The 13365-nt window shown below is 35.7% G+C and overlaps 1 protein-coding gene across 4 annotated transcripts in view; it reads right to left on the bottom strand.

Moving 5' to 3' along the window:
- Positions 1 to 13365, bottom strand: part of LOC150101881 (ankyrin repeat domain-containing protein 13D-like) — a 248457-nt gene that overhangs the window by 182049 nt on the left and 53043 nt on the right. For all 4 annotated transcript variants that reach the window (XM_090400995.1, XM_090400994.1, XM_090400996.1 and 1 more), the window contains exon 4: positions 2440 to 2485. In XM_090400995.1, the coding sequence (XP_090257121.1) occupies positions 2440 to 2485 (46 nt within the window). The remainder of the gene's footprint in view (positions 1 to 2439; positions 2486 to 13365) is intronic.

Here is a 13365-nt window from a genome sequence, read left to right as displayed (position 1 = left end):
TGAAAGACAATCCCTATTTAAAAATATTCAGAACATCAAAAAATATATTTCAACTACTGAAAAGCCTTCATGGGAGAAATTGGCAAATGCATAGATATAATTAAGAAAGAGCACATACCAGGTTGACAGGAAAGAAACTTAAAACATTCTTTTAATTTTTTGGGAAATGGCAACTTATTCTAGAATACACTGAGCAAATGAGGCTGAATAAAGGCAACAGAGTCTGTTGTTGAATCCTAAATGGTGCTCCTAGTGGGCTAAATTGGGTTATCTTTGTTGGGCTTAGAATGCATGCTTCCCAAATTTGAGGTTTGGAAAGTTTTTCAGAGCTGAGGCAGATTCAAATAATAGTCTTTCATATTTGTACTTGCTGCGGTGTAGTAAAGTGGCCTTCTTCCATCATGTGGTGGGTGTCCAAAGCATGGTCAGCAAGTTCTGAGTGGCTGTATTGGTGGAACTGGATGTAGTCTTTGTGTTTGGATATTCTGATATTGACTGTCCTGCCTGTTTGGCCATAGTAGGACAGTTTGCAACTGCAGGGGACCTAAAGTTATAAGGCTGTATTTCCTTAGGATTTTTGAGAATTTTGTCAAATGAAGATGTACCACAGATATATGGAATGATGATAGATTATGAGTATCTCTGCTTTGAAAGGGAAGGGGAGGGAGGGGGTTGCTGTTGCATAGCTTTCTTATTTTTTGGATTTTTTCCCAACCCGTTCTCCCCCCCTTTAAAGCAGAGATTATTTTCTACTTCAAGTATTGATATTTACTTCTGATTGCATTCCTCTTGAATGTTGTTTTTTAACATCATGATGTCAATACTTGTTTTATTCAGTAATTACAGCAGACATTTGATGTTACCTTTGTCAATTCTGATTACTTTTACAGTACTCTTTTCTGCATCTCTAAGGTTTTTCAACAGCCTAAAGAACATTTTGCCACCTTACTGATATCTTTTGTATTCTTATACAAGTCTTCTCATGATTATTTTTTAACTGCTTTGCATTCATGCACTTTACTGTATTCTTTCACAGCACATGCCAAGTTATTTACTTTTGATATGCTGTTATTTTGATGGTAATTAGAATAACACGAATAATGATTGTAACTAGAATTAGACATGAGATGTGACAATATTTCAGAAATACTTTGCTCATCAGCAATAGTGCTTTTGACATAATAATAAAGGTACTATATGAAAGCACGGTTAGCCACATGGTTATGTGCTTCGTAACCATATGCCTGGGAAAGGAGTGTTCTGTGTTCAATTCTTGCTGGCATGAGAAGCTAAGGATCTTTCTCTCAGACATAGCCAAGTTAGCCAGTCTTGGGCGTGGACTACAGGGTTTTTCTCCCCAGTTTATCTGGAGTTTTTCCTCCTGCAAACCAGTCTTAAGAACACAATGCTTCACAGACAATTACACATGCTTAAGCATGGGGATAACAACCCCATCTCATAGTGAGTTATGAAATCCAAAAATGGGAGGCCAAGGCCCTACTTGGGGCTGTAGTGCCAAAAAAAACCTATATGAAAGCTTCTGATTATTTTCCATACTTTAAAATATGGTATCTCTATAATAAAATGCTAATTTTTTTTTTTATATTGACTGGTTTTGGAAATTGCGGTCTGTATCAATATTAGAATTACACACAATATTTAAAAGATGTACTACACTTTCAGAAGTACAAAAATGTTACAAGATATCTTTCTAATAAAATACCACAATTGGACTTCACATGTACAACATCAAATACAAGCATTATTGTTGATTTGGCTGTCGTATTTCCTTTAACTGCCTTTCATATCCCATCTCTACTAAGGTATTATTAGAGATCTATTTTACAAGAATGGATTACATTTCTGAGTACTAAATATTCATCACTACTGGACATAATTCATATGAACAATCACTTACGAAGCATCTTTGAACTCACAGATGTAATCATATATGAAATGAAAGGCATTTTGTTTTGTTGCCAAATAATGTTATTTTCCTCTCTCCTTGTGTGGAAGGCTAAGCTTGAATTATATATTCTCTTTTCTGTAAGACACGTACAAACATCCAGATATAGAAATCCATTCAGATTGACTTCTCGAGAGAGAGAGAGAGAGAGAGAGAGAGAGAGAGAGAGATTTATTGAGTGAGCTGCCACTGCCATCTTCTGGATACAACTATGTATTTAAATGAGTATTCAGTTGTATTATTTACATACTTCAGTTGCAGCAGTGCAACTTCAAGTAAAATTCAAATTATAACTGATGCATGTCCTCTAGCAACTATGACTGAAGTTTTAGATCTGCCTGCACATTATCTAATATTGATGCATGATGCAGCAAAATTCATCCTGGCACAAATGGTTAAAAAAAGGAGGAATATTGGTGCCAATTACTTTTATACACACATATATAGACATATAGAAAGAAAAATGCACATACCCCAACTTGTAAATTCCCATTTCATTTCCACATAGAAATCAGGTGTCTATATAAAAGGGAAAAAATGTAATTAGTCAAATTTGTAATAGCAAAAAAGAAAATGTATATATATAAAAATTATGTATACATATAAAAAAATGAATTACAGAAAAAGTGTTAAAATACTTGACCCAACTTTAAGATAGCCGCCGTAGTGCAATTGGAAGAATAGCAGAACATTGCACCCTTCCATTGGAAAAGACCTGGGTTCGATTCTCGTCATGAAGGGAATCCTTATATGGGCTTTTCCAGTTGAAGGCGAGTTAACTAATCGCATACAGTGGTAGCAGGGTTTTTTCCCCCTCCTGGAAACTCTGGGTTTTCATCCTGCATAGACAAATTGGCCTTCAGAACACATGCAACTTACAGCCAAAAAATACTGCTGTTGGTGATGATAGGCAATAGATAGCGTTGATGGTAGTGTCACAGTTGGAGAATTAAGTAGTAGTGGAGAGGTTCAGATGTATTTAGCAAAGTAGTGTGCCCTCCAATGATGAGCCCTTGGACTACCTGGAGGTGTCATGTAACAATAATAATAATAATAAAAAATTCTTTAAAACTAAAAATCTAGAGGTTACTTTATAAAATGTTATTTTTTCCATTCATTGAATGCTAAAAAAAGGATACATATAAAAAAATGAATTACAGAAAAAGTGTTAAAATAGTTGACCCAACTAAGATTTAATCAAGAATGCTAATCTACAAAATTCTTGTAAACTTTCATGAGGTTGTGTGTGCATATACTGTATTTTTCCATGTATAAGAACGAACCCTACTTTTTCGAACCCAAAATAAGGGTCAAAGCTGTATAACTGAAAGGAGACCTCCACATAGCCTTTAAAGGAATGTGGAGAACCGACCAGGGATTCTGACCTAATGTCCAATCCTCACCTTCTTGTGGTGCACCCGGTTAGGTATCTACATGGATACTAAACGAACGAGGATGGGTTGGCAATTTGGGATTTAGCCTATCAAATTGTATTCTTACTGGCTTAAACCACAATACTAAATGACGGTACAACATGATAGAATTTCATGCCAGCTGGGACGTTGTCAGGTTAAACAAAGCCCCCATTGTTTTTGCCAGAGAACAAGGGCTAACAGCGAAAAGTCAGCTACTGGAACAAATCCTAAAACACACCCGAACTCAATATCACCAGAATTGAAGATCAGTACTATCAACATATGAAGCCTGAATGGCAAAGAAACGGAGCTAGCTGAGGAATTAGATAAGTACCAGATCGATATAATAGGGGTGTACAAGGCTGAACTTTTTTTAGTGTACACTAAATACGAGGTTAATCTTCTTGAATGACAGGCAATTTCAAGTAGAGTGATGTGGGCAAATATGAGAACAGGGAACTAGACAATGAGACTTATTTGTGCCTATGGCCCCACAGAAGGTTCTACTAAGGTAGAAGCAGAGGAATTTTTTGAGGCATTAGAAAAAGCAACTGACAATGAAAAATTAGTCCTTGTTGGGGATCTAAATAGCAGAGTAGGAAATGATTGTCAGAATACAAAAATATTTTTGGAAAATTTGGAAAAAAGAGCAAAGCAAATCATAATGGCAAATATTTGTTGGTTTTCTGCTCACGACATGGACTGGTTATTACTAACACCATCTTCCAACATAAAAATGTGCACAAATTCACATGGAGAGAAGAGGCAAGGAATTAGAAAAGTCTCACTGACTATATTATTGTTGATAGTGATGTTTTCTCATTGGTGAAGGACACTAGAGTGTACAGAGGATTTGAAATTGGAAGTGATCACCATTTAGTTTTGAGCAGGATAAAATTGAATTTCATATTGAAAAGAATAACATGTAAGAAAGTTTTAAAACGAATAAAAGTTGAGCAGCTCTCAGATGTGAACTGTAGACTAAAATACACAAAGATTATTGAAGAAAAAAATGAAAGAGTTTGAGAACAGAAACCAAATCTTGGAGATTCAGTGGCAAGCTCTGAAGAAAACCTGATTGATTCTGCCAGAGAGGTATGTGGTGAGGTTGTCTGCAAGGATAGAAAAATCAGAACTCCCTGGTAGACACTAGAAGTTAAAGAGTAGTAGGAAATGGAATAGAAGAAAGCTTATCAAAGTTCCTGGCAAATAAGTCAGCTTGTGCTCTTAGAGAATACAGAGACAAATGTAAGAAAGCTAAACACTGTAAAACTAGCTAAACAAAAGTCATGGGAACACTTTGGTAAGAACACAGAAAATAAATATATAGAAGCAAGATAATCTGAGGGTTGTTGAAGAAGATTAGAAATAGAGGAAAGAGTGCTGTGAAAGGAATTAGAGATGAAAAAGGTTGATATGAAAACTGGAGAAAAAGATATTCTTGAAGTGTGGAGTAATTACTTCGAAAAATTGCTAAATGAAACTAGCAGTAATGACAGCACAGTGGTAAAAAAACACTCAACAGGCATACAGTCCAGAATACACATTCATACTTGAAGTAGAAAAAGCCATCAAAGGCTTGAAATGAGGAAAGGCAGCAGGAGTAGATGATATTCAACCAGAAATGCTGAAGTATGGAGGTATAAAAGTTTTACAGTGGCTACACTGCATAGTTCAGAGGGCCTAGACAGAAGGACGAATTCCAGATGATTGGAGTAGAGCTCTCATAATACCCATATATAAAAAAGTGAAATAAAACCGATTGTGAGAATTACAGAGGTATATCTCTACTAAGTGTTCCTGGTAAGATTTATGCCAGAATACTTGAGAAACGGTTGAGAAGGATTGTGGAAGAGAAGCTTGGAGAGGAACAAGTTGGATTCAAGCCAAATAGAAGCTGTCAGAATCAGATATTCACTTTACGACAATTAGTTGAAAAGTCATGGGAATGTAACAAAGATCTGTATTTAAGTTTTGTAGATCTGGAAAAAGCATATGACAAGGTACCAAGAGAGAAGCTATTCAATATGCTACAGTTATATGGTGTCAATGGGGCATTATATCAAGCAATACTCAGTCTTTATTTGAGTTGTAAGTCAGCATTTAGAATTGAAGGAAGTACAGGGAGCTGGTTTAATGTTAAATCTGGTGTCAGACAATGATGTACATTATCACCTCTGTTATTCATTATCTATATGGATTACTGATGTTGAAAGTATATTTTCCACTTGGTTAGAGTATAATAAATTTAGTTTAATCCTTTATCCAAGTGCGAGCAAACAAAGTTTGCACCTGAAAGTATCTTCAGGACTGAGGTAAGGTGGTACAACACCAGGACACTCCTTGCAAAGGTGAAGCAAGCTACCAACACTCCTATCTCAGTATCTCCCATAATGCAAAACACATCTCCTTGCGGATATGTCTAATGTTATGCATTAAAGGAAGGGCCACAAAAGCCAGGCCCGCTGAAGAGACCTCAATAAAGGTCGAAACTAGTCTGGGTTGTGGCCCTTCCCTTAATGCATAACATTAGACATATCCGCAAGAAGATGTGTTTTGCATTATGGGAGATACTGAGATAGGAGTGTTGGTAGCTTGCTTCACCTTTGCAAGGAGTGCCCTGGTGTTGTACCACCTTACCCCAGTCCTGAAGATACTTTCAGGCACAAACTTTGTTTGCTCACACTTAGATAAAGGATTAAACTAAATTTATTATTATATGGATTACATTATGAAGGAAAGTGATATTAAATGTGATATCAAAATTGGAGATGTTAATGTCAGCTCCTTGCTTTATGCAGATGATGTTATACTTCTAAATAAATCCGATACAAGTCTGCAAGACTCACTGACTAAACTGAATAACTATTGTAATAGATATGGTATGAAGGTAAGCAATAAAAAGACAAAGACAATGAAAATAGGCAGAATCATTGAAAATGTCAACTGTGTTGTGAATGGAGAACCAGTGGAACAAGTAAAACATTTCAGCTACTTAGGCATGATTTTTAGTGATGATGGTAAATTAAATATGGAAATAGACAACAGAATCAACAAAGCTGGTGTGGTAGGAAGTCAACTGAATAAATTTATATGGAATAAGAGAGAAATTAGTCAAAACACTAAGTTAGCTGTATACAAGACAGTGTTCAAACCAATTTTAACTTAACGATCTGAGAGCTGGGTTAGAAGTAAAACACTTGACCAAAGACTAGAGACTGCAGATATGAGAGTCCTGAGAAAGATTAAGGGAATGAACAGATGGCATCAATGTCAATAATATATTAAAAGTGAGGATATTAGGAAAGAACTTGACATTGTCAGCATCCAGGAGTGCGTTAGCAGAGCTAATCTCAGGTGGTATGGTCACTTAAACAGAATGGGCGAAGAAAGATTAGCAAAACAAGTGTTCTCTGCTAGGTTGGCAAAATAACGACCCAAAAAATGACCAAGATATAGGTGGATTGATACAGTACAAAGTGCCTTAGACGATAGAAATATAAGATTTGATAATGTAGGAGTCTTGACAAGTAACAAACTGATTTGGAGGAAAATTGTAGATAAGAAGTTAGTAATGATGTACATTTTTCATGTAGTACTATCATATCGTGTACACCCTTTGAGGGTCAATGTCAGGAATTTGATGATATTTTAAACATAAAAGAGAACACATTTGATATTTTTTTAAATATTCAAAGTTTATTTAGTAATTAGGTAATATTTTTAAGATACATACCAAGATGCATTTAAGATGAAATTTGTGGGCTAATTTGGTTCATGTTCTCATGACCAACCCTTCTCTCCTCATGAAGTTGAAGCACCATTTTGCCTTTCCTATGAAATCAACAATGTTCATTTCTCTTGCAAACCTTTTTGCCTCATATTGAATAAGCTTAGTTGACACACATATCCCACTCTGGCGCTGCTCCATAATCCAACTCTTAAGCCTCTGCTTCAAGTTTGGCCATTTTGCTGGTTTTCCTCTTAAGACCCTCTTCTTTTTAAAGCATCTTGAGTAATTGTTCTTCCTGTTTTTTCCACTGTGAAATCATACACTCAGTGGGGAGGAGGTCCAAACTGTCTCTCTGAAGATTTATTTCCATTTTCTTTTGCGTAATCGATGACTTTTAACTTGAATTTTGAAGAATATGAAAATCTTTTTTTATTTTCGGACATTTTTATGGGCTAATGCTCAAAATATTGTTAATGCATTAACTTACCCTGCCAACGAGTTGCAGACGTATGAATGCTTTCAGAGTTCTAATTGGTTTATTCAGAATCAGCCGTTAATGACATCAATCGACAGAGTTAACAAAGGCAAGTGATTGGTGGAAGTCTGTTCACAGAGACAAGGTACCAGCAGTTTCGCCATGGCAATCACAGGTTTCTCAACCAGTTACCCCCTGCCCCCACGTATAAGACGACCCCCAATTTTTGGTCTAAAAATTTTAGATAAAAGCATCAATTCTGTATTTATACACGAAAAAATACGGTGTGTGTGTGTGTGTGTGTGTATATATATAAACCTTAAAAGATAAGAACTCCAAAGAGTCCATGTAACTCGGTTAGTACCTGGTAGTACTCTCTGGTTGGGAAGACCCGGGTTTGAATCCTGCGATACCACAAAGAATGAATCTTTATAAATTTTTTCAAATGAAAATGAGTTAGCTGGTCTTATATGGAAGTGGAAGGGTTTTTATCATCCAACAAGAATAAATCATTGGCTTCATAGTTTTAGCTGTTGTTTTGAATTACAGCTCAAGCAACTTATTTGCAAGTTTGATATTTCTAGTTTTTTTGTTTATAGTAAACCTATGCTCACCGAAGATAACATTCATCGAGTCCATGCATTACTGATCTCAAAAACTTTGAGTTATCAAGTCATTCACAGAGTGAATTTAGATAGAGAAGATTCTCTAAGAGAAGGATTTCAGTGTATTAAAGATACCTTAATTCTCAACGATTGCTTGCCTTTAAATAAGCAGGTCTTAGACGATTACTCTCACCAGTTCAGACATCAGGGGAGTATCTATTCCTTATAATAAAGACTCTTGGAATGTATCTTTGGGGTTATAACAAACATGATTTCCACATGACCTACAAGCCAATCAACAAGATTCCTTTATCTTTCCTTCCATCAAAGATAAATTCTTCTCTTTGAACATTTCATAGTTTATCATATTCCTTGTTCCTGCAATGTTTCCTATTTAGGCTAAACTGGCCTTATAGCAAACATATGACAATCTCAATATATGTACATCCATTTTTGCTATACTGATAATTCCAGTCTTGAAGAACATGGATTCTTTACCAGCCACAGAATCCTTTAGAACGAAAAGTTCTACTTATTATTATTATTGTCCCAAGACCCCATGGAGTCAAAGATCCATCTAGGAGGTCCTTTTATCATACACACAGCTCATCATACCATGTCTTAAACACATTCAAAGGCAATTTGAATGTGTTTAAGGCAAGACATTCCAATTATTCACAACTTTGCATGTCAAAAACCTGCTTATCACTCCCTGTGCTTACACCCTCCTTATACAGCTTCCAGGGATGATGTCTGGTTCTTCCCTGATTTGAAATGAAATGCTTAAGAAAAATAGATGACTCATTGGTCAGAACAGAAAACAAATGAGCAAGTCAAACATAAATTAAACTATAGAGAAGATATCACAGTTATAATTATTAAACAGCAATTAAGATAGTTTGGACACCTCCAGAGAACATCCTTTCAGAGATTACCAAATATAGTCTTAAAGGGAATCAATATGATCAAGAGACAGATGAAAAAAAACTTGGCTATAGTCTTTGAAAGAAAGGTCACAATATCGAGCTTCAAAGAGATGACTGAAATGGCCAGAGATGGAGCCAGATGGTAAAGAAAAATAATTCTTTGTATATAATATATTCATTATGTCCTAATTCTGTTAGGACTAATAAATAAACTTAGTTTTCAACTGATATGAATTCATATATTTTGCATATGTCAATAGTAAAATAGTGTGTTACTATATTTTTAAAATATTCTATATCAAAGATAGTTGTCTCTCGGGGGACCCTGTAACCCCTAGAGAGCGCGTCCCCTGGGTGGCAGATAGGGGAGCCCACCATGTGTGTGTGCGTGTATGGTGGGATGGTCCGAATATACTGAATAAGGACTCGTGGGCCAACAGGGCCAATCATCTTGATTGTAAGGGAAGCGGCACTCCCATGGACCCCTAGCTGGATCTATCCTCTCCTACTACTTTGAGGAAGATCCACTTACTTTAATCTTTCCTATAAGGTCTTATCAGCCAACTCTTCTTATTTTATGACCCCTATGCTATTAGAATACTCAAGGCCATGGGGTCTTTTCATTTCTGGCCTTACAACTATGCCCTCTCTATAAATCTTACTATAATTCCTCCAAAATCTACTCTTCCCCCATTGTTATACCCTATTCCTCTTATGGATTTAAATTCAGAAGAAGGCTAGTTCAGAAGCCTTAAGGTAGCAGCCCTGCCACTGAACTATTCCATCTTCAGGCTAGTCCCTTGACATGGAGAACATAATTCTACTAGTAAGCTGACAGAAAAAGATAATCGGATTGAATCTATAGGAAATGACTCTGGAATGGAAAAGGTAAAACAAAAATGGAAATGACAAATATAATACACATAGCAAACTGGAATGTAAGAGGAATAGCATATAAAGAAATAGAATTAGACCAATTATTAAATGAAAGAAATTTTAAAATAGCAGTAATCACTGAAACAAAAAAGAAATTAAAAGGAACCACGAGAACTGAAAATTTTAATGTGATATACAGTGGAGTTGACAGAGACCAAAGAGCACAAGCAGGAGTCATGATTTGGATTCATAACTCTTTCAAAACAGTTTAAACATTATAACTAATGGAATGAAAGAATAATAGAAGCTAGAATAAAAATAGATAGAGGCTATTTAACAATAATTGGTTTATATGCCCCAGAAGAGGGAAGAGAACAATACTGATTTTTATAATCAGCTACAAAACATACAGGGTGTTCGGGATAAATTTGACATATTTATAATTAATTATATTTTTCCGTAAGTTACATGTATTAACACACACTTCTCTTCATTTAAAAGTTTGGACCCTTCTTCATTCATATACAAGATGTCAGAAAGGATGGATAGCTGGAACCCACCTGAATCATGGAAGAGAATAACTTGTATCATGATGATTCGTGCCCGCCATCAAAATAAGGATATTACGACTGCTGCCCAATGCTCCCTGAATACAGTAAAAACAATCAGGCATGAACTAGAGACTTGCAATGGTGACTACGAGGATGTAGCAAGAAGAAAGATCCCTAGCAGACGATCTGATTGCGTTCGTACAGCAGAATTCCTCGCAAATCTGCAGGAACAGGTGTTGAAGAACCCTGGCATTGGAATTCGGGCTTTGTTCGTGGAGTTGCTAACTGTAGTCAAGCCCTGGATAACAAGGGTAGCCAATGGTAGGCCGTATGTATGGCAGCAGGATTCGGCCCCTTGCCACACCTCTGGGAAAAGTCAAAAATGGTTGTCTGAAAATTTCTACGACTTCACCAGTCCAAATGTTTGGCCTCCAAACTCCCCAGACCTTAACCCCATGGATTATTTTGTATGGGGCGCAGTTGAAAAAGACACCAATCGCACTTCCAGTAATACAAAAGCCCAGTTAATGGATAAAATTAAAACAGTTTTTGCGGCCCTTCCCAGGGAGACTGTAGCATCAGCTTGTTCGAGGTTCCGAAGCAGAATTGAAGCTGTGATCGATGCTAATGGTGGTTATTTTGAGTAAATCTTGTTGATAGTATTGTAATTAACTCTGCCTGTAATGTTTTTTTGTCAATTCATTAAATTTAATAGATACAAAGAAGATTTTCTTTTTCCTTACGAAACTGTCAAATTTATCCCGAACACCCTGTATATAATAACATAAATAAAAATGATTACAAAATTTTAGCAAGAGACTTAAATGCAAGAATTGGAAACACGAAAATTAATAATATAGGAATACATGGAGAACACACTCTAAACAGAAATGGTAAAAAATTGATTGACTTTGTAGTTTATAATAACCTAAAAATAATGAATTCCTTCTATAAACATAAAGACATACATAAATATACTTGGGCAGCAAGAGGATGGAAATCAATATTAGATTACTTCATCCTAAATGAAAAGACATCAAAATTTTCACTAGATGTTAGAGCTCACAGAGGATATGAAATAAGCAGTGACCACTTCCTTGTTAAAATAAAATTAAGATTACCACCTAAATGGCTACAAGTAACAAGAACAGAAAGAAAAATTGAAACATTTGTTTATAAAACTAGACTATTGAATGACACAAATGTACAATGGCTATATGAACAAAGAATTAGCCAATATCTAGACAAAATAAAACAAAATGAAGAAATAGAAATAGAATGGCTTAATATAAAAACGATACTAAATGCAGCAGCAAATGAAAGCTGAGGAAAGACCAAAAAATTCAATGACAGGAAAAAACTAAAGATCTGGGATGACACAATGAAAGAAATAATCAAAAAGAAATAAAGAAGCCTATCACAAATGGTTAAGCAGTAAAAGATTAGAAGATGAAATAGAATATAAAAGAATAAGAGCCATAGTGTTACATCCTGAATGAAGCACTTTATTAAAGAAACAATTCATTCCGGATTTAACAATTCAGAAAAATCAGCTGAGAGAAAAAAACTTTTACTCGAGCAGAAGAAATAAAGTACTAACTGTAAATAGAAATAGAATTACCTCCTTTTAGTAGAATTGTAATACCATGTAAAGAACTTCGTGTATCCCTCTGTTATTCATTATTTATATGGATCACATTATGAAGGAAAGTGGTATTAAACATGATATCAAAATTGCAGATGTTAATGTCAGCTCTTTGCTTTATGCGGACAATGTTATACTTCTAAATAAATCTGCTACAAGTCTGCAAGATTCTCTGACTAAATTGAATAACTGTTGTAATAGATATGGAATGAAGGTCAGCAATAAAAAGACAAAGAGAATTAAAAAATTCAGAATCATTGAAAATGTCAACTATGTTGTGAATGGAGAACCTGTGGAACAAGTAAAACATTTCAGCTACTTAGGCATGATTTTTAGTGATGATGGTAAATTAAATATGGAAATAGACAACAGAATCAACAAAGCTGGTGTGGTAGGAAGTCAACTGAATAAATTCATATGGAATAAGAAAAAAATTAGTCGCAACACTAAATTAGCTGTATACAAGACAGTGTTCAAACCAGTTTTAACTTATGGATCTGAGAGCTGGGTCAGAAGTAAAACACTTGACCAAAGACTAGAGACCGCAGGAAAGAACTTGACATTGTCGGCATCCAGGAATGCATTAGCAGGGCTAATCTCAGGTGGTATGGTCACTTAAACAGAATGGGCGAGGAAAGATTAGCAAAATGAGTGTTTTCTGCCAGGTTGGCAGGAAAAACGAACCAGAGGAAGACCAAGATATATAGGTGGATTGATACGGTACAATGTGCCTTAGACAATAGAAATATAAGATCTGATAATGATAATATTGGAGTCTTGACAAGTAACAGACTGATTAGGCGGAAAATTGTAGATAGGAAGTTAGTAATGATGTAAATTTTTCATGTAGTACTATCATATCCTGTACACCCCCTTGAGGGTACATGTCAGGAATTTGATGATGATGAAATGCATCATGTATACAATGAATGGGTAAATTAGATGTAAATATTAGTCCAAAGGTCATGGGCAGGCCTGAGGCATTAGCAATCTCAGAAAGCGACGCACATTCGTTTCCTTGAAGATGCTGCTATGATCTCGAAATGTGCCGAAGTTGCCGCGGACAAAGAAAGTAGCGGGCAGGAAAAGATCACAAAAAGTAGTAAACGGGCGCTATCGCAGCTAGTAAGAGGGTGTTAAAAAGGGGGAAGTGGAGAGAGAATAAAAAGGGTT

This window comes from Typopeltis vanoorti, chromosome 11 (genome assembly GCF_054136105.1).
Source record: "Typopeltis vanoorti isolate ZY-2024b chromosome 11, IOZ_Tvanoo_1.0, whole genome shotgun sequence".
Classification (NCBI taxonomy): Eukaryota; Metazoa; Arthropoda; class Arachnida; order Uropygi; family Thelyphonidae; genus Typopeltis; species Typopeltis vanoorti.
This window is presented reverse-complemented; position numbering and strand designations above follow the sequence as displayed.